Source organism: Elgaria multicarinata, chromosome 6, assembly GCF_023053635.1.
Source record: "Elgaria multicarinata webbii isolate HBS135686 ecotype San Diego chromosome 6, rElgMul1.1.pri, whole genome shotgun sequence".
NCBI classification, from domain to species: domain Eukaryota; kingdom Metazoa; phylum Chordata; class Lepidosauria; order Squamata; family Anguidae; genus Elgaria; species Elgaria multicarinata.
In genome coordinates this window covers 80,369,851-80,388,941 of record NC_086176.1, presented here as the reverse complement: position 1 = coordinate 80,388,941, position 19,091 = coordinate 80,369,851, and the positions used below count along the sequence as shown (strand labels likewise).

Sequence of the window (19,091 nt, the reverse complement as noted above, 5' to 3'; positions counted from 1 at the left end):
CAGTGGTGTGTGTGCATGAAATCAATGTGGGTGGGATTGGTTTAAAGACGATCCATTGGAAAATCACCACCTTGCTTCCTACCTTGGCCAGAGCAAGCTTTGGAAGTGGTGGATCATTTACCACTTCACTCCCCCTCATTCTTACTTAGGATGGTTGGTAACAACTTGCTGTCCTTTCATGGGCAAGCTCAGGTGGCCAGCTCAGTCTGCCAAATGGTAGGGCCAGCTCTTCCTGACCATTTGACCATCTAAATTTGGCTTTTGACAGAATGAATTAAAAACAATGTGAGGCTTGATTTTTCATCTGAGTTTAATGGCTCTAATCCAGTGGTACAACCTTGAGTGTAGAAACAGGGCTTCCTCCACTGCCAGATATGAAAGGGGAAAGAGACCTCTGTGCTCATGGAGCTACATCTGACATAAGCGGTAATAGGATTGCAATTTCTCAATTTGATATAGTAATTGCATTATACTGTATTATTACATAGTAACATTATATTTTAATCTAGTATTTCCGATTGAAGGCTTTGCCATAACAATTTCATTGCCTGTAGCAGGACTACAAAGAATTTAGCAATTATAATATTACAAATAGTGTAAACTTATTAGCACTATCCATTGTTTTGAACAAATGCTTAGAAGGCTTTTCTATATGTTATTTTAACAGCCTGATCTAAACGATGTTTACTTGGAAGTGAGTCATTCTTAATTAGGGGAAGGATTCATGCAGAAAGTTCCAGGTTCAAATCTTGATATTTCTAGGTTGGTTGGGAAAGATTTTTGCTTGAAACTCTGGAGAGTTACTACTAATCAGATGACACTGAGCAAGATGGATCAATGATGTGAATCAGTGACCTGATTTTCATGACAGGATAAACCACAGTGGGTATTGCTGTGATGACCGAACCCAGTATGTGTGAACCCAGTATGAAGACCCATGGACTCGCCAGGTGTGCTGCCTCCCTGGAGCACAGATTAGAGATGTGACTGAAGGGTTACCGAAGCTCATAAAGCCCACAGACACATACCCCTTTCTTCTCATCATGAGGTTTTTTTATATACACAAGCAACCTTGATAACCAGTTTTCAGGGTGACTTGTTGTGATGTCCGAACCCAGCAGGACAACTTTTGGAAGAAAAAGTGAGAGGACTTGAGCGGCGAGTGTCCACCCTCCAAGGAATAAGAGAAGACGAGGAGTTCTTAGACTGAACGGTGGAACTGCAACAGAAACAAGAAGCACATGAGATTGAAGAGCAACAGCCAGATGAAGGAGAACTGGAGTATGCTGAGGGGAGGAAAGCCAATGAAGAGGAAACTCCCTGGAAAAGAGTGACAGTCAGGAGCAGAAGAATTAGAAGGCATTCTGCACCGGTGGAACCATGAGAGTTAAGCAACTGCTTTCAGCTACTGGAGGATGAGACTGAAGGACAGTTTGCAGAGAAAGAAGTACAGGAGACACCATGCAACAATGAACAAGAGGCAGAAGGTAGGTCAACCAAGAAGAAGAGAAGAGTAGTCATTGTGGGAGACTCCCTGCTGCGTGGGATTGAAACCCAAGTATGTCATGAAGACCCATGGACTCGCCAGGTGTGCTGCCTCCCTGGAGCACAGATTAGAGATGTGACTGAAGGGTTACCGAAGCTCATAAAGCCCACAGACACATACCCCTTTCTTCTCATCCATGTGGGAACAAATGATGTCGCCATGCAGAGCTACGAAGAAATCATTTCAGACTTTGAAGCTCTGGGAAGGAAACTGAAGAACTTTGGGGCCCAGGTAGTTTTCTCATCCATCTTCCCGGTTCTTGGAAGAGGATTAGAAAGGGAAAGAAAAATACTCCGGAGGAATGACTGGCTACGAAGGTGGTGCCGATGTGAGAGTTTTGGATTCTGGGACCACGGGCTATGCTACTTAGAACATGGACTGCTGGCAAGGGATGGGTTGCACCTCACAAGGGCTGGAAAGAATGTGTTCGGCCACAGCATGAAGAATTTGATCAGGAGGGCTTTAAACTGAATCTTATGGGGGTGGGAGACGTAAACTTCGAGGCAACAATGGATGAAGGCCAATGCACCACAGTACAGAGAACAGCTCCAATAGTGCCCCAAAATAGTGTCCACAACAATCTAGGAACAAAGCCAGACTATAAAACACATGGTCTTTGATGTCTATATACTAATGCCCAGAGCATGGGAAACAAACAGAATTAACTTGAACTCTTATTACATGAAGGCAAATACGACTTGATAGGTATAACTGAAACTTGGTGGGATGACTCCCATGACTGGAATATAGCAATTGAAGGATATAACTTGTTCAAAAAGAACAGAAGAAATAGAAAGGGAGGTGGAGTTGCACTATATGTTTAAAATACCTATCCCTGCACAGAAATACAGGCGGATCAGACTGGGAGCCCCATCGAGAGCATCTGGATTAAAATAAATGGGGCAAGGAATAAAAAGAACATGATAATCGGAGTCTACTACCGACCACCCAATCAAGGAGAAGACGAGGATGAAACGTTTGAGAAACAAATTGCCAGTGTTTCAAGGAAGTGTGATGTAGTAGTGATGGGGGACTTCAATTACCCTGATATCTGTTGGGAGACAAATACTGCAAAAGCGGCCCTTCCAAGAAATTCCTGACACGTATGGGTGATAACTTTCTCCTACGGAAAGTGGAGGAACTAGAGGATCGGCAGTCCTTGACTTGATATTGACCAATAGGGATGACTTAGTGGATAAAGTGGCAGTTATGGGAACTCTGGGGGAAAGTGACCACGTCATACTTGAATTCTTGATTATGAAGGAGACAAAATTTGAGTGTAGCCATACATGTACTCTGGATTTTAGGAAAGCTGATTTTAATAAACTCAGAACTATGATAAGTAAGATCCCATGGCAAGTGAGCCTAATGAGAAAAGGAGTGCAGGATGGGTGGGAGTATTTAAAAAAGGAAATTTTAAAGGCACAGTTACAAACAATTCCAACAAGGAGAAAAGATAGAAGACAACAGAGGAAACCAATGTGGCTCCACAAAAACAAAACAAAAAGGGATACATATAAGAAGTGGAAGGAAGGCCAGGCTACAAAAGAAGAGTACAGACAGGTGGCACAGAAGTGCCGAAATGGCATCAGGAAGGCTAAAGCTGAGAATGAGCTGAGATTAGAGAGCGATGCTAAAAGAAATAAAAAGGTTTTCTTCAGATACGTGAGTAGTAAAAGACAGAGGGAAAAAATGGTGGTTCAACTGCTTAATGAGGATGGCAAATTGATAACAGATGACAAAGAAAAGGCTGAAGTGCTCAATTCCTACTTTGCCTCAGTCTTCTCCCAAAAGCGGGTCTATGACCCCCCTGGAGAAAGTGAAGCAGAAGTTGAGGGGGCAGGATTGCAGTTTGAGATTGATAAACAAATGGTCAAAAAACACCTAATTTCCTTAAATGAGTTCAAATCTCCAGGGCCCGATGAACTGCATCCTAGAGTAATGAAGGAGCTAGCGGAAGAACTCTCAGAACCTTTGTCTATTACCTTTGCAAAATCATGGAAGATGGGTGAGGTGCCGGACGACTGGAGGAGGGCTAACGTTGTCCCTATCTTCAAAAAGGGCAAAAAGGAGGAACCTGGGAACTACAGACCAGTCAGTCTGACATCCATCCCTGGGAAAATTCTGGAGCAGATTATAAAGAAGTCAATCTGTAAACACCTTGAAATCAATGCAGTGATTACTAGAAGCCAACATGGATTTGTCAGGAACAAATCCTGACAGACTAATTTGATCTCATTTTTTGATCGGGTAACCTCCCTTGTGGACTGTGGGAATGCAGTGGACGTCTTATATCTTGACTTCAGCAAAACTTTCGACAAAATGCCCCATGATATTCTGATTAACAAACTAGCTAAAAGTGGGCTAGATGGAACAACTATTAGGTGGATTTACAGTTGGCTACAGAATCAGATTGAAAGAGTACTTATCAATGGAACCTTCTCAAACTGGGGAGAGGCAACGAGTGGGGTACCGCAGGGCTCAGTCCTGGGCCCAGTGCTCTTCAACATTTTTATTACTGATTTGGATGAGGAGGTGCAGGGAACGCTTACCAAATTTGCAGATGACACAAAATTGGGTGGGATAGCTAATACCCTGGAAGACAGAAACAAACTTCAAAGTGATCTTGATAGGCTGGAGTGCTGGGCTGAAAACAACAGAATGACATTTAATAGGGATAAATGCCAGTTCTACATTTAGGAAATAGAAACCAAATGTACAGTTACAAGATGGGGGATACTTGGCTCAGCAATACTACAAACGAGAAGGATCTTGGAATTGTTGTAGATCGCAGGCTGAATATGAGCCAACAGTGCGATATGGCTGCAAGAAAGGCAAATGCTATTTTGGGCTGCATTAATAGAAGTATAGCTTCCAAATCACGTGAGGTACTGGTTCCTCTCTATTCGGCCCTGGTTAGGCCTCATCTAGAGTATTGCGTCCAGTTCTGGGCTCCACAATTCAAGAAGGATGCAGACAAGCTGGAGTGTGTTCAGAGGAGGGCATCCAGGATGATCAGGGGTCTGGAAACAAAGCCCTATGAAGAGAGACTGAAAGAACTGGGCATGTTTAGCCAGGAGAAGAGAAGATTGAGGGAAGACATGGTAGCACTCTTCAAATACTTAAAAGGTTGTCACACAGAGCAGGGTCAGGATCTCTTCTCAATCCTCCCAGATTGCAGGACACGGAATAATGGGCTCAAGTTACAGGAAGCCAGATTCCGGCTGGACATCAGGAAAAACTTCCTGACTGTTAGAGCAGTACGACAATGGAATCAGTTACCTAGGGAGGTTGTGGGCTCTCCCACACTAGAGGCCTTCAAGAGGCAGCTGGACAACCATCTGTCAGGGATGCTTTAGGGTGGATTCCTGCATTGAGCAGGGGGTTGGACTCGATGGCCTTGTAGGCCCCTTCCAACTCTGCTTTCTATGATTCTATGAACTTCATCATGGGTTGTTGAGAACAACTAGAGAGCCTCATGGCAACAGTGAAACCTGCCTACTCCTTGCTATATCGCTAGTGCTACCACAATCCTCCTTCATCCCTTGTCAATGCCCTGCTCCCATGCTCCTAAAAAATGTGAAGAAAGGACATTGGAGTGTCTCAAATGCACTCACAACCTTCCCCCCATCTTGCACAAGTGCACACATTTGGAAATCTGAAGCTATGACATTTGCATAATTTCCCCCTCTGCTTTTCTGCTCTACCATGAATTTTTCTGTATATTATTATTTTCCAATCACACTGCTCTGTCTTGAAATTTGCATATCTTTATCAATCCCCCTTATTCCCTGCTCCGCTTTGAAATTGGATTATCTTTACCGATCCCTGACACTGCTCTGAAAACCACATGTACAGTATATCTAACAGCTAATGGAGACTAGTAGATGGAAGAGAACTGGGGGAGCCAAAAGTGGGTGGCAATGCAGGAAAAGGCGGGTGTAATTACTTTGGTAGTACACAATGCAACCTTAAAAAGGAAAAGGAAAGGTAGTCACTAGCAAGTGGTGGATGAAATTGACACGGTCATTGACAAGAGGAGGATATCAGTAAGCTGAGCTAAAGAACAGACACTTGGACTGAGTTTCATATACAATTTTCTATTATCATTAGAGATACTGAGGAATACAAGGCAGCGAATCACTCAACATCCACATGTTGCAAGAAAGAGTGACCTTATTGCAGCCTGAACATGATAAAATGGATTTTATTTTGTTAAGATTTATTTCCTCACACATGTGGCTTTCACACGCTCCACCTAGAAATTGACTTCAATTGATTCAGTTGATGGAAAAGTTCCCTCAGTTTGGACCGTTTGTGTGTGTGTTATCTACAGCTGAGAGATTCTCAAAAGTACTCTATATTCAGTGATGGGAATTATGCAGGGCAGTTTCACAAGGAAGCAGTAAGGAAAGGGGTCTTAATAGGAATAAGGTGGAGGTAATCAATGTATGTGCATGGACACCACTTTGGTCATGGACACATCCAACAACTTCCTACAGATATCTGGTGGCCAAGAGCACTTCAAAGTGAAGCACAAGCCTCCAGCTACCTGCCACCTTTACCCCTGAATTGCCTCCAGGACCCACATGGATTCAGAAGTTAAGATGGTGGGTTTCTGGAGGGGAAAAAGGAACAGATCCCATTGATGCCTGGTAGGAGGTTTGGGGATGGCACTGGGTAAACCAGAGGAGAGATGGTAATCACTTGATGGAGCAGGAGCAGGAATCAAGGAGTGAGGTTGAAGCTATAGGAAGAAGGAACCTGGGCTGGGAGGACAACTTGACATGGGGAGGAAGAAACAGGGGCAAAGGAGACTGTGAGGGCTGCAAAGACGAATGTATGTGAAGGGATTAGAAAAAGCGCGCGAGAGAAAAGAGAGACTGGATGAATAGATCTCATGTGCTGAGATTTGGGGTGAGAGAAAGTTGGGGCTTCTGAATGAGAGAGAGAACTGTGGGTTCAGTAGTGGGTTTGTGTTTGGGGACTCAGACTCCACCTCTGTCTTGTATTCAGGTTCTTGGGCCTCACCAGTCTGCCTTCCTCTGAAATGCATGTTTTGTGAGTGGTGGCAACTGCCCTTTTGTGATCACACTTACAAAACTTCCTCAAAATTCCAGATGTGCTCATTGACCCCCAAAAAGGTTGGAGTTCCCTGGAAAGGGATGAAAAGCAGCATGATGTATATATGAGAATCAGACTACAAAGGGTTCAGATAGGTTTCTAAATGTTCATTGTACCAATGGAAGGTAGTGGAAGTCTTAATTTCTTAAATTAGCTTTTTTGGGGGGTGGCACATATTTAATTATATATTACCCTCCTTACAAATACCTTTTGGTTAATGAAAATTTTAAAACCAAGTGATAGGCAGCTTTAGTAACTTGCGACAAGAACTTTGACAAATTAAAAACTTCAGGGATTGCTGCATTGCATCAAAACCATTTCAAGAGATAACTATGTTCTACATATATAAAAGAGACAGCTGATATAAACAATCTGTAGTCATTAAAATCATATTATATATGATTTATATATAAAAAGTTTCCCAAATACTGCTAGATATTTGGTGGGAAACAGAAATGGAAAAGCCCTGACCATAAATAATGCATGTCCTCTAACTTAATTGCAATTTTTGTTATGACCCAGATTTTCAGATAGGGACCTCCCTGGGCCATCTGGACCTGCTCCATGTTGGCAGAAATCCAGTTAAAGGAGGATGTCTTCGGGCATTCAGAGGGCATATCTTCATATTTTATTTAGAGTAGTAAGCTTACTCATAATCAAGTCCCACTATATTCAAAGTGATCTTATTCCCAGGTAGGTAGGTGTGCACAGGATTCCAGCATTAAACTGGTTTAAGTCCTTTTTTCCATGGAGCCTTCGAAACTGCAGTACAAAATTCTCTGCACCCTCATCAAACTGCAGTTGCCAAAATTCTTTGTGTGAAGGCATGACAGCTAAACTGGTGGCATAAAACTTATAGTTTAGATATGTCTTGTATCATTATTGTTTGGGCCATAATAAATCAGCCAACGTTTCTCTTCATTATTTATTTTGGCTTCAGAGCTTAAATCAGTAATGTTGGCTCATTTTGAACACTAAGCTGAATGCCCCATGTCCATATTAGAATTTTTAAAGAATGTTTATTTTAAGATTGTACTCTATGCTGCGGCTGTTACATTGCTCTCTGGTGAATCCTGAAATAATTCTTATTCCTCTGCAACAAAACATTGTATCACTCAGATGTATAGCTATAACATTTTAAACTGATTAGAAGTAAATTATAGTCCTTGAACATGAGCCACCTTTCATCTACTGTATTGACCTCTCTAGTGTTTGTTTATTTATTTATTTATTTCATTTCTATACCGCCCAATAGCCGAAGCTCTGTGGGTGGTTCACAAGGGATTACATTTTCTTAACTATAAGTGCATGGGCTGAAATGGTTGCTAAGTATCAAGAGAAGGCTCTGTCTGTCGGAGTCCTACTACTAAACTAAAATCTAACTTCCTGTAAGCCCTTTAGACATAGTCCTGCCCTGTAGGGCAGCAGGGAACATTTGAACTCTTATATGCAAGCCCTTAAGGGAAGAGTGTTGTCATGTCCAGTCACAGCCTTCTCTTTTCCAGGATAAACATAGCCAGTTCTTTCAACAATTCCTAATAGGACTTTCCCATCCACCCCTGCCCATATCCCCATTTTTCATTGCCCTCCTATGAACCTTTGTCTTTTATTTATTTATTTATTTATTTATTTTACTAATAATTTGAAGGCACTGTGCAGCTATTCCCCTTTTTTCTTCCTAACATGTGAGACCAAAAGGTGGAAGCAGTGGGAAAACATGGGAGGGTTACAAGTGAAAGACGAAGACATCTGGACCCCCACCTCACCCTTATAATTCTGTGAACGAGGCAAGGTAATGGCATAAATGGTCTGGAAGTGACCTAATTGGAGTTTCTGCTAGAGTTTAGTGCTGGTTTGTGCCCTGGGTTGCTTGAAAGGACATTGCAATCTAAAATGCAACTACTTCTGTACCATTTAATAAAAATAGTTGGGTAGAGTAACCTTTTAAAAGGCAACGTCCTCCACACTGCCTTTATCAATGCATCAGAACATGAATAGCAACTACTTTTCTTCTTGGTCCTGAGACAAAGTAAAATATTCCAGGTAGTTTACATTCCACCTAAATATCAATGTATTACAAAGCGGTAAAGATACTTTATGGTTAAGGTTAATATGGAATTAAAGTGCTGGTGTTTGAAAAGGCACCCTCTTCTGTTAAATCCCTTTCCCTGGGTTCTTTGAGGGAAGGTCGTGGGTTAAGTACAAAGTAAGGCCATGTTCTGATCAATAAGTAACACATTTTCCCTGACAAATTCAAACTCCCCTGAGATACTTTAAAAAAGCGTACATACATTAAATATTCGGGTATTTTCCCTCCCATCAAATGCTGGTATAGAAGTGCTAAAGTTACAGTCCAAATTACTGTTATCAACTACACAATAGTTCCAATGGCCAGAGCTGAATTCTTAGGAACAGTGTTTTACAAAGTCCTTCTGTTTTTAGCCTGAATGTTAACATCCCCTTTAAACCACACAGCTTGCATTCTTGTGCAACTTCTTTTTTGACCTTGAAATCAGGGTCTGGTACCTGGAGACTCAATCCCCACTGAGAGACCTGCAAACGCTAAGTGCAGCATATGTTTGTAGAAAGTGCAGATACCATTCAGGAACCTCCAAACTTGATAAGGCACCTACAGACTGCATAATTTCAGTAGTCAACATTTAATGTATACAAGTGAGAGAAGCAAAATGTCTTTTATCCTGCCTGTCACTTTTGCATAAATAAACGTTTTGGCTTGCTTCATACAGGATGACCCTCAACTGCTGTAGCTGGAACTGAAAAAAACAGCTGCATTGCACTGCAGCCTCAAAGCATCATACAGCCAACCATAAGCTTTAGGATTCAAATGGATATACACGGTTATGCAGAGCGGGAACATAGTGTTTTATACAAATGAAAAGGTATGTGGAAAAGGCATCTCTTTAGTGAGGTAAGCTACTTTTTATATTGTTCAAGTTGCCCACTGATCTCTCCTTTTTTCCAGAACTATGTCTTAATAATAAGTCTATGACATAGAGGTCTTATATGATATATTTTAGATCATATTTGTTCTGCAGTAAGGATTTTACATCTCAGCCAACTGCTTACTTGCTGCTTTCATATGCATGCACTTTAATTTTAGCAAAACCTGTTTCATCTGAGAAATCATTGCAGGGTTGCATATTGAATAACTGCAATTCAAATCTAAAAGCAGTGCAAGTTTCATTGTTCACAGCATAATAATCCAACTCAATAGCAAAGACAGCTAATACACATATAGCACATCTTAACGTTTCAGTAAAGCATCACAACTGTTGTTTAAATTGATTTTACTTACCATGGATGTGGATAATTCTGTCATGCTCCAGAGTGAAGTTGGCAGCATGATGGTCAGCCCAGCAGAAAGAAATCAGCACCAGGAAAAGTAGACTCTTCATCTTTTATAGCTCAAGACTCTTCTTCACTGTGAGAGCAGCACATATAAAAGAAGCTGATGAAATTTGGAAATCTTAACAGTGATGCACTGCACAACTTGTTACAGCCCCATCATTCTCTCGTGGCTCTAGGAAGATTTAACCCACTCTGCTTGAAAACTTAGAGCAGCAAGTGACTTTAAAGAAAAATCTTGCAAAAGATTGTCCTCCTTACCAGGGAGATAGCTGCATAGGCTATTAACTGACACTTAATCAGTTGAGATAGCTGATTGAAAAACTCTGTCCATTAAAAGTATAAGAATGGAAACATGAAATTATCCTCTCCCAATTGTAAAATATAAATAAGATAAGACTGTGATTCTTAAATCTTACGTGGATTTTGGTTTGTTGGTCTGCTTAGTGCTATGAATTTATTCTATTTATCTCCATTAAACAAATATGTACTATATTTCAGATATAGTATGTATTGTAATGCATCTAATACAGCTTTTTTTTTGCATCCTAGTTAATTTAGCATTGGAGTGTACTGTCTTGATCTAATCTAAGGAGCATACTGGCTGAACACTAAAGGCATACTTTATTTCAGTTACACTTACCATTTTAGAATCTAGTCTACAGTGAAATGTTGAAAACCATGCACAAAGTAGGTTAGAGTTGCATGTGCTACCACTGCAGTTGCCCTGATTGATTTTCATTCATTTCTATCTAGAATGCTGACGCACTAAATTGTGTGCCAGGTAGGGTCTCTGCAGTCAGCAGAGCTGCTGAGTGCTGCAGGGGAAATCTCTGCCAGCCTCAGAGTAGTAATTAAGCAAACGACGACCAGAATAGATAAGAAGGCACAAAATGCAAGCGCTCTGATACACAAGTTTGTACTGTCATGTTCTTTAAATGAATCATTTTCATAGCTCGGCATTCTCATTCGCTCTTTCTTTCTCTCTCTCTTTTTAAAAATGTGCATGGAAATATTTTTGTGTGTGACCAGAACACTCTGCAAATAAGAAAGAATAGTGCTGAAACAGACAATGCACTTTACCTTCTCTTTTTTGTTTGCGTTGGAACTTAGGGTCAATCTGAAGCAAAAGTACAGTTTAAAATCCCTCTAAAGAAGTCAAGATTTGGACCTAGTTCTGACTGTACAGTGTCTTCCTTAGGCCCCAGTGGTTTTGCAGTCTAATCTATGAGCTGCTGCTTCTTGCAAATATAAGTTTAGGAGCGGGTACAAAGGCTGTTCCAACAGGACACCATGGCATCCTGAATGGCATCCTGAGCCAATCCATGATGTTCCCCTGCAGCAGAAGCATGTCAGCAGGACTGTTTCACTGGTAATAACCACTATAATTCATGCCAGGAGGCAATGATGGAGGTAGGAATTAGGGCAATTCATCATTATTTTAGAACTAGCTTTGTCAATATAAGACTACCTACTAAATAGGCAGGCAGTGTAGTGGAATGGATTATAACCAGCTTGCTAAAGCATAAGTGCCCTGATCCAATGGGATGTATATAGAGTAGCTGCACTAGCCAGGTAATCAGTAATCAGTGATGGTATTAATCAACAATCCTGGGAAAGGAAGAGAAAGGGAAATCAAACAGTTTATTTGTACTATTACATATCTTTTAACAAGAGCTACCCATGCACAGCTCCATCAGCTAGATAGGGCCTAGAACAGTGGTTCTCAACCTTCCTAATGCCGCAACCCTTTAATACAGTTCCTCATGTTGTGGTGACCCCCAACCATAAAATTATTTTCGTTCTTCTCTACACGATCCATTGTCATGGGATAGTTTGCTAATGAAAATAAAATATATAACAATAGCTTTAATAATACAAAAGATGATACATGACATAGTTCAGTCAATACAGTTTCCTAAGACTATCGGAAATATGTGTTTTCCAATGGTCTTAGGCGACCCCTGTGAAAGGGTCGTTCGACCCCCAAAGGGGTCCCGACCCACAGGTTGAGAACCGCTGGCCTAGAATATTATGTGTAGCATTCTTTGTCCAGACAGAAGCTTATAGATATACCCCCTAGCTGGACTGCGCTAATGATCCTTTGGTAGAAATATCTACATCGGGGTGGGCAAAAGGTAGATCTCAAGATATCTTGGACTTTAACTCCCAGAGGACCCTGCCAACATGGCCAGCAGTCAAAAATTATTATTATTATTATTTATTTATATAGCACCATCAATGTACATGGCAGTTAACATCAAAAACATCTGGAGATGTATCTGAGGAACCAAGCCACTGATCGCAGTTCCAAACAGGTCAGCTAAACATGAATTGCTTTTTTCATTGAGGGGGGTATTAGAATTTCATTTCAGTCCACAAAACAACCAAACTCGCCCAATTCACAGCCCCAAATCAGAATGCATTATTTTGGGGGGAAATTGCACATTCCCGAATTTGTGACTGCAGTTGAAAAATACGTATTCGTGGGTGTTTTTTAAAATTTATTTAAAGAAATGTTCACTTTGAAATGTGTTTTTTAAAAAATGTATTTCCATATCTTGGGCCATGGCTAGACCAGGCCTATATCCCGGGATCATCCCTGTGCATCCAAATGACACACAGGGGCTCCCGGGAGCAGGCAGGAACGACCCCTCCATTTGCCTGGGATAATCCTTAGGTCTAGCTAAGGCCTTAGTCAATGGGGAAAATTTTCCCATGCAAATGAACAACAACAAAAAATGTGTCACAAACAAAAACAGGAGTTAGCTGAACTGAGCTTTCAAGTGAACTTCAGAGCATTCTGATGAGCTCAGATATTCCTGGTTGTCCCATCCCTCATATGTATATATTGGAGTTGTGTGCAAGTGGACTTTCCAAATTCTCCACTGTATGTGTGGGCAAAGAGATTGGGGGGACAATTTCACTGAATTTCTCCAGGGGGAGGAGGATTCTTCAACAATTTCTCACAGGTAGGCATCACTATTGGCACCTGTTGTAGAACAGCTTCTTTCTATTTCCCCTAAGGGTTTTTGGGTTATTTTGCATTGCTACTGCAAGTGGCAACAGCATCAAATGTGTTGGCAGCCTGGCCCCCATTTTGCACACACACACCCCACAATGCCCCATATAGCTAGCATCACTTCAGGGCACTGAGAGTAGGGAATACAGCCACCACAAAAAATAATTGTGAAGAAAATGTGGAGAAAATTATGAAAAGTGTCCTCTTATTTCTAGGAGGTAAGAAAAATCTCAGGAATTTCATGAAAGTTTTCTTTCTCCATGAAAGAGAATTCCATTTTTCTACCTCATTCCCAGGGCAGTTTATTATTTATTTGGAATGTGTGTTGGAGGTGTTTCTGACTTTAACTAATCACCGTGAGGTGGCTGAGGGTACTGTCTGTATTTTTCTTTCTATTATACATCTCTCCACAGCTTTACAGTCTCCCAGGTTGCCTGCACTTCCTGATCTGAAAACACCACATGGGAGAAATAAATTTATGATGTCTTCACCTGTGTAGGAAGTGTGGGAAGCCAAGGAGGCTACAGGCTGTCAGAGAGATGGCTGTACAATGAAATACACACACACTCCTCAGCCATCTCATAAGGAAGGTAAGCACTAGAACCCTGAACCAAACCCATGAAAACTTTCTCTAAAATCCCTTCTCCTTTGAATTTCTTTTGGAAAGCATTTCCCCCCTATCAAATTGAATGAGAATGATTGAAAAATATGTGGGAGCTATTTTTGGCACAGCACTATGTGTATGTGTGTGTATGTATAAACTTCTATTGATCTACTTCTGAATGTCAATGCAGAACAATGCTTAAGACTTTGGTTCTGTTTAAGGGTCCTAAAATTATCACTAGATAAATTCCACCCACCTACCCACCCACTCTTTAGCGCAGTATCTATCCTGTCCTCCCCATTTCTATGAGAAGAATAGAAATAATTCTCTCAAGATTGAATTAATCAACACCAGTTTATCTTAGGTGGTGAAGGTCATATTTATTTTTCCCATTCTTAACTGATTGCTAGCTTAGGGAATTGAAACAGAACAGAGAAAACATGTGTGGTGGCATACACTGCAAAGTACCCCTTTATTTGAATACAAAAGTTCTGACTCACTATCCTGTTTAGGAAAAGTTTGCTTTATAAATTCAGATATTGGCTGCAATTGGTTTTGCTTTGCCAACAGACACAGTATTTGAAAGACTTCTCAGTTTCCATTACAGCCACTGATTTTTATGCCAGCAATGGACACAGAGGCTCTGACACACAGTGAAAGCATTGGCTTCATGGACTTAATGAGACATGCTGAGCTGGATAGCTTTGTGACACCATATGTTTGTTTACAACGGGACCATTCCTGTTTGAATAGTGGGCAAGAGCTGTAGTGCTGTACAAAAGCTGTCCCTTTATTTCTGCATACTTCACCATGTTCTCAAAAATCCATGGAAAGTTTGCAGAGCATCTTCTATGTCCTTGTTTTTCAAAACAACTTCTGCACATGAAGGCCTTCTTTTTCTTCCCCCCTCCACAAAAAGCAGTTGCACAAATTGATGTGCTGCTGTGTGCAAACTGTTATTTACATGCAACCTAGTACCCTCCAGATATCTTGGACTTCAACTCCCATCAGATCCAGCCAACATGGGCAATGGTGTGGAAGGCTGGAAGCTGCAGTCCAAAACACCAGGTTGGGTAAGTCTAGTTTAGAGATATAAAGAAACAAGCAGCTACCACTATTTAAACAACTTGAAGACCCCTCTTGTAATTGCTTCACTGATCCTTGCCTTTATATGAAGAATGTTGTTTCTATGTACTGTGGTAAAGTATAATCACACCATTACTGTGGATCTCGAGGAAACTACGCACACACATACACACTGTCTTTACAAGGGTAATGTTAGTGGTTTTGTAATTCTTTTAAAGTTTTGGATGTATAGAGCTGGAGTGGGCAACCCATGACCTGTGGCCTGCACATGGCTCCCAGAAGCTCTGCCAGGTTCCACCCAAGAATTTCCTGCCCAAACAAGAAGTGGCCGAGACTCTGGGCTCAAGGAGGAAAAGAAAAATCCTTTGAAAGTCTCCCTGCCTGCAGTGTTCCACTGATCTCTGGGGAGATGGGGTACAGATAAATGTCAGCTGAGCAGAGGAGGGGTGGGGACAAGATGACATTTAATCCTGTCTGCCACCTGTGATCTTCATGAAGATACAACCCCTTCCCCATTTGATATTAAGCTTAGGAAAAGGGTTATTAGCAGTGGGGGTAATTTTCATCCAGATTTGGGGAGGAGGGAAGTGTAAGTGTGCCCCCCACAATCTCGATGATTGGGTAGTGAGGGGAAGTGTGGGGAGCAGAGAGGGACCCTGCCCCCACCCACCCACTCTTGCCCATGTGGCTCCCAACAGACTGCAGTCCTCAGGGGGTTAACAGGATGTGCTCCTGGTGGGGTTAAGAATAGGTAACAATCCTCTCAGGTAGTGTTTTACCATGCAATTTATACATGTCTTCTCAAAAGCTTATTATGGGATATAATATACCCAATTCATTTCCGATTTATCGTCTCGCACTGTCTTGTTCCAAAGGAAAGCGCTATAACAGTTGATCTGGAACATGCTTTATCAGATCATGTTTTATCAGATAATTGTTGCCACTGGAACAAGGCAGTGCAAGATTTATGTTGACCTGAGAAGTACTAGAAGTTGAAATTCAATGGCTGTACTACACACCATAAGTTTGCAATTTTCTGAGCACCAGTTTGTTTCTTCTTTCAGCTTAACCTTGACCAAACCATTTGGCAAATCTGTTTTTTCAATTTCCTTGCCGTTGGTGGAATTATTATGTCTTTTTTTGCATGGCAATTTGAAACTGAAGGTCAACTAAGGACCATAGTTAGCAACCACCGTATCAGAGCAAAATTTCCATTTATAATCAACTTAATGGTTACTATTAAATCATTAATTATAGGTCAGCAGTCTTATACTGCATTTGATTTGTTAGTCAATTTGTTGTTGCATCAATTTTTCTCTTTTACAGAAATAAGGATGAATTTTTAAAGAACACCTTGTGAATTCTCTGCATGCATATTTCATAGGGCACCACAATGGAAGGAAATCCATTTTTCTTGTGATGAGGAAGCAATTAATATTGGCGGCTTGGATTTTCATTTGATGGCCTATAATCCCACAACATGACTGCTTTGGGATTTGACTATTTAATTATTGCATGCAATGCAATACTCTACTGTCCTGTAAATTTTAGCTATGGGGGAAATAGCAGCCCAGTATCTAGAAAGAATATAATACTGGCACTGGTATACTCTCTGGTCCTATTCAACTGCGGCATTTTGCAAACAGACGATAATGCCTGGAGTTATTCCATGGTTGTGTATACTTAAAAACACTTTGTGTGAATCTGAGTAAAAGCTCTAGGACAAGCTGTGGTTGGATCAACAGATAGATACAGTTAATAGGATCATTCAAGAACATGTTGCATGGAAAATCTATTTGCATGAAATTTAAATTAGTGTTTAGTCTTCTTACCCAAACTGATTTCTCTAGAAGCCATTTCATGAAAGCAAACTGTTCTATCAGAACTGTTTCTTACTTTTGTCATGGATGCCCAGAGGAGAAACAGTAATGCTTGGTTGTGTTTTCATTTAATATTTTTGTAGCAGTGATTTGTAGCAGTGATTTGATAACTCTTATGAACCCTGGGCAATTATTTTCAGTGATCTCAGCAAAAGGAGCTCTCAGTGGTATCAGAGAGCTCCCCTCCCTTCATTTAAAAGACAAACAAACAAACAGATTTTATACACCACTCATTGCAGCAACTTACAGCTGGCCACCAAACTTATTTCCCTACAATGCTCCCAGCTCCAACACTACATCTGGGGAGGCATCATGAAGAATCAATATGGCATACAGCCAGAGGTGCCATGACAAGAAGAACTCTACTTCCGCCACTACCAGCACCAAAAATGGGGTGGAGGGGCTAGGGCAAAAAATAGGGAAGCGGACTATAGCACTTATTCTGTCTAAGACCCCGCCCTGCTCAAAGCTATAGCCAACCTTGGTTTACACTGTGATGGGAATAGAAATGGGTGTTACATATGCGCCATAGCCAAGGCAAAGCCAAAACAGAAGAGAAATCAGCAGTTTGGGAAAAGATTACAAAATGTTCAATGTTTTTGGTTCAAGAATTTAAGACAAAGTTTTTGCAAATTGCACTTATAGATATTTCTTATTTAATAATGCAAACTCCTCCATGTAGAATGAAATACAATGACAATGAGAATCACAATAGAAATGATAAAGAAATGCTTTGATATTTATACTCAATTCTGATAATTGACTTATTTCTAGCAGAGATGGAAATTGTTAATTCTTTTCTCTGGAGTGAATTTTGAAATAGCCAGCCCTAATGTTGAATATAGCATAGCTCTTTATCTGTTTATTTTTGTATTTATACTCTTCTTTTGGTCCTTTTACAAGGCTTACTAATATTTGTAAACATAACCTCCGCAAGATTACCATAGTATCTAATATTATTGTCTATATGTCTTTAAAAGTGCCTCTATTATTCATTCTACTATTGAGGCCTGCATTTTGTGCTCAGATATAAATACCCTTAGCATCAAATAGAGTGAATTGATATTTTCTTTCAAATAAGACTAAAACCATTCCTCTAATTCTTGTTCTTCAGAGAAAGAAGACCCACATCCCTACTAGTCAAGGCATTCAAGACATTTTAAGAAGCTACTGCACACAATCTATTTTAATAAGACATTAATCACGTGCATGGAGGGGAATCTTTGTGATTGGATCTCATCTCTTTTGTGTGAAGTTGGAGACGGAGAAGGGAAGGGACTCTTGCGTCTGTGCCATCATTCTCACTGCCTCAAACATCCACTGGGCCCCCTTTACAAGTCTAAGACTGCACACATGGGGAAGGAAGTAGGTGGGGAGACAGTCACCCCACCTCAGAAGACCACAGAGATTTCACAGGAAGGGCAATACAGCCTGAAGCTATGGACATTTTCCGCAGTCGTCTTTTGTGTGGTGCAAGCTCCGAAGAAAGCAAAGGCAGAAGACCATAATGTGGCTCCTCTGGAGCTGCTTCATCAGAAACAGGGAGAAAACCACAAGGAGATTTGGTGTTAATCGGAACCGTAGCAATGGGAAAGGTGCATTGCACACTTTGATTTATTTATCTTAAAACACTTCTATACCATCTTTCATCACAAGAAACTCTGGGACATAAGTAGCTAATCATCCTGGAAGTCAGAATTAGCCAGAGAAATTTGTGTCATTGACTCTAATGCTTAAGCCAAGGTAACAGATAGTAAATGCCTGTAAGAACCTAGAGAGGCCTGAGCTGTTGTTGAAAACCATGCTCTCAATACATTTCTCCATCTACTGCAAGACTGGCCACCAAACAATGTTCTTAAGGATGCTGAAGGCTGTTTTTTGAACAATAATCCTTCTTGAAGAATAGCTGATCCCATCTCAGTGATTGCCAGTAATGATTCTTTGTAGGCAACAAAAGCAATACCAACTCAGCAAAGACATCTCTGCATCAAATTGAATTATACGGAGCCAGATACTTTAGTGTTCTTGTAAAGCTTCTATCCTTGCTCTTGCATAGTTGGCCAACTTAGCATAGCTAGTTCCACTCCAAATTTATTTTAGAATACTAAAAAATAATTGTTGCAATGCAAGAAGCTGTGTGAGTGAACACAAGACAGGTCAGATGCAAAATAATACCCTTCACAGCCACTAGATAAGATAGTACTGATAACAGAGCCTACGTTATACCCACAGTATAGGCACAGGAGACTCTGCAGCTTTGGCTTTGCCCATTAATTAGTTTCATTTGTTAACCTGGAAGAATCTTATTAAAAAATTGACATTTAGGCCTTGTCAGCCAAATACCCCTGACAAGATATAGCTAACGTAGCAGCAAAAAATCAGTATGAATCTTCAGCAAAATTTAGAAACATGATGAATTTTTCAGCACCATGTGTCTATTTAATTGCTCGTTGGTTGTTTTGA

General features: G+C 40.8%; 1 protein-coding gene and 1 long non-coding RNA gene across 4 annotated transcripts in view; one reads left to right on the top strand and one right to left on the bottom strand.

Annotated features, from left to right (window-relative positions):
- The window catches only part of HAPLN1 (hyaluronan and proteoglycan link protein 1), a 71,179-nt gene that overhangs the window by 15,990 nt on the left and 36,098 nt on the right, over positions 1 to 19,091 (bottom strand). The window contains exons 1-2 of one of the 3 annotated variants that reach the window (XM_063129644.1): positions 10,680 to 10,811; positions 9,987 to 10,112 (exon numbers count right to left, since the gene is read on the bottom strand). In XM_063129644.1, coding sequence (XP_062985714.1) covers positions 9,987 to 10,086 — 100 coding nt within the window. In that variant the 5' untranslated portion in view covers positions 10,087 to 10,112; positions 10,680 to 10,811. Of the gene's footprint in view, positions 1 to 9,986; positions 10,113 to 10,679; positions 10,812 to 19,091 lie in introns of those variants that run through there. The other 2 variants (XM_063129645.1, XM_063129646.1) reach the window with 2 other exon arrangements.
- On the top strand, positions 9,580 to 18,733 carry LOC134400939 (uncharacterized). The gene is made up of 3 exons (XR_010025603.1): positions 9,580 to 9,599; positions 13,472 to 13,648; positions 17,743 to 18,733. It is a non-coding gene; the product is annotated as an uncharacterized LOC134400939 (long non-coding RNA).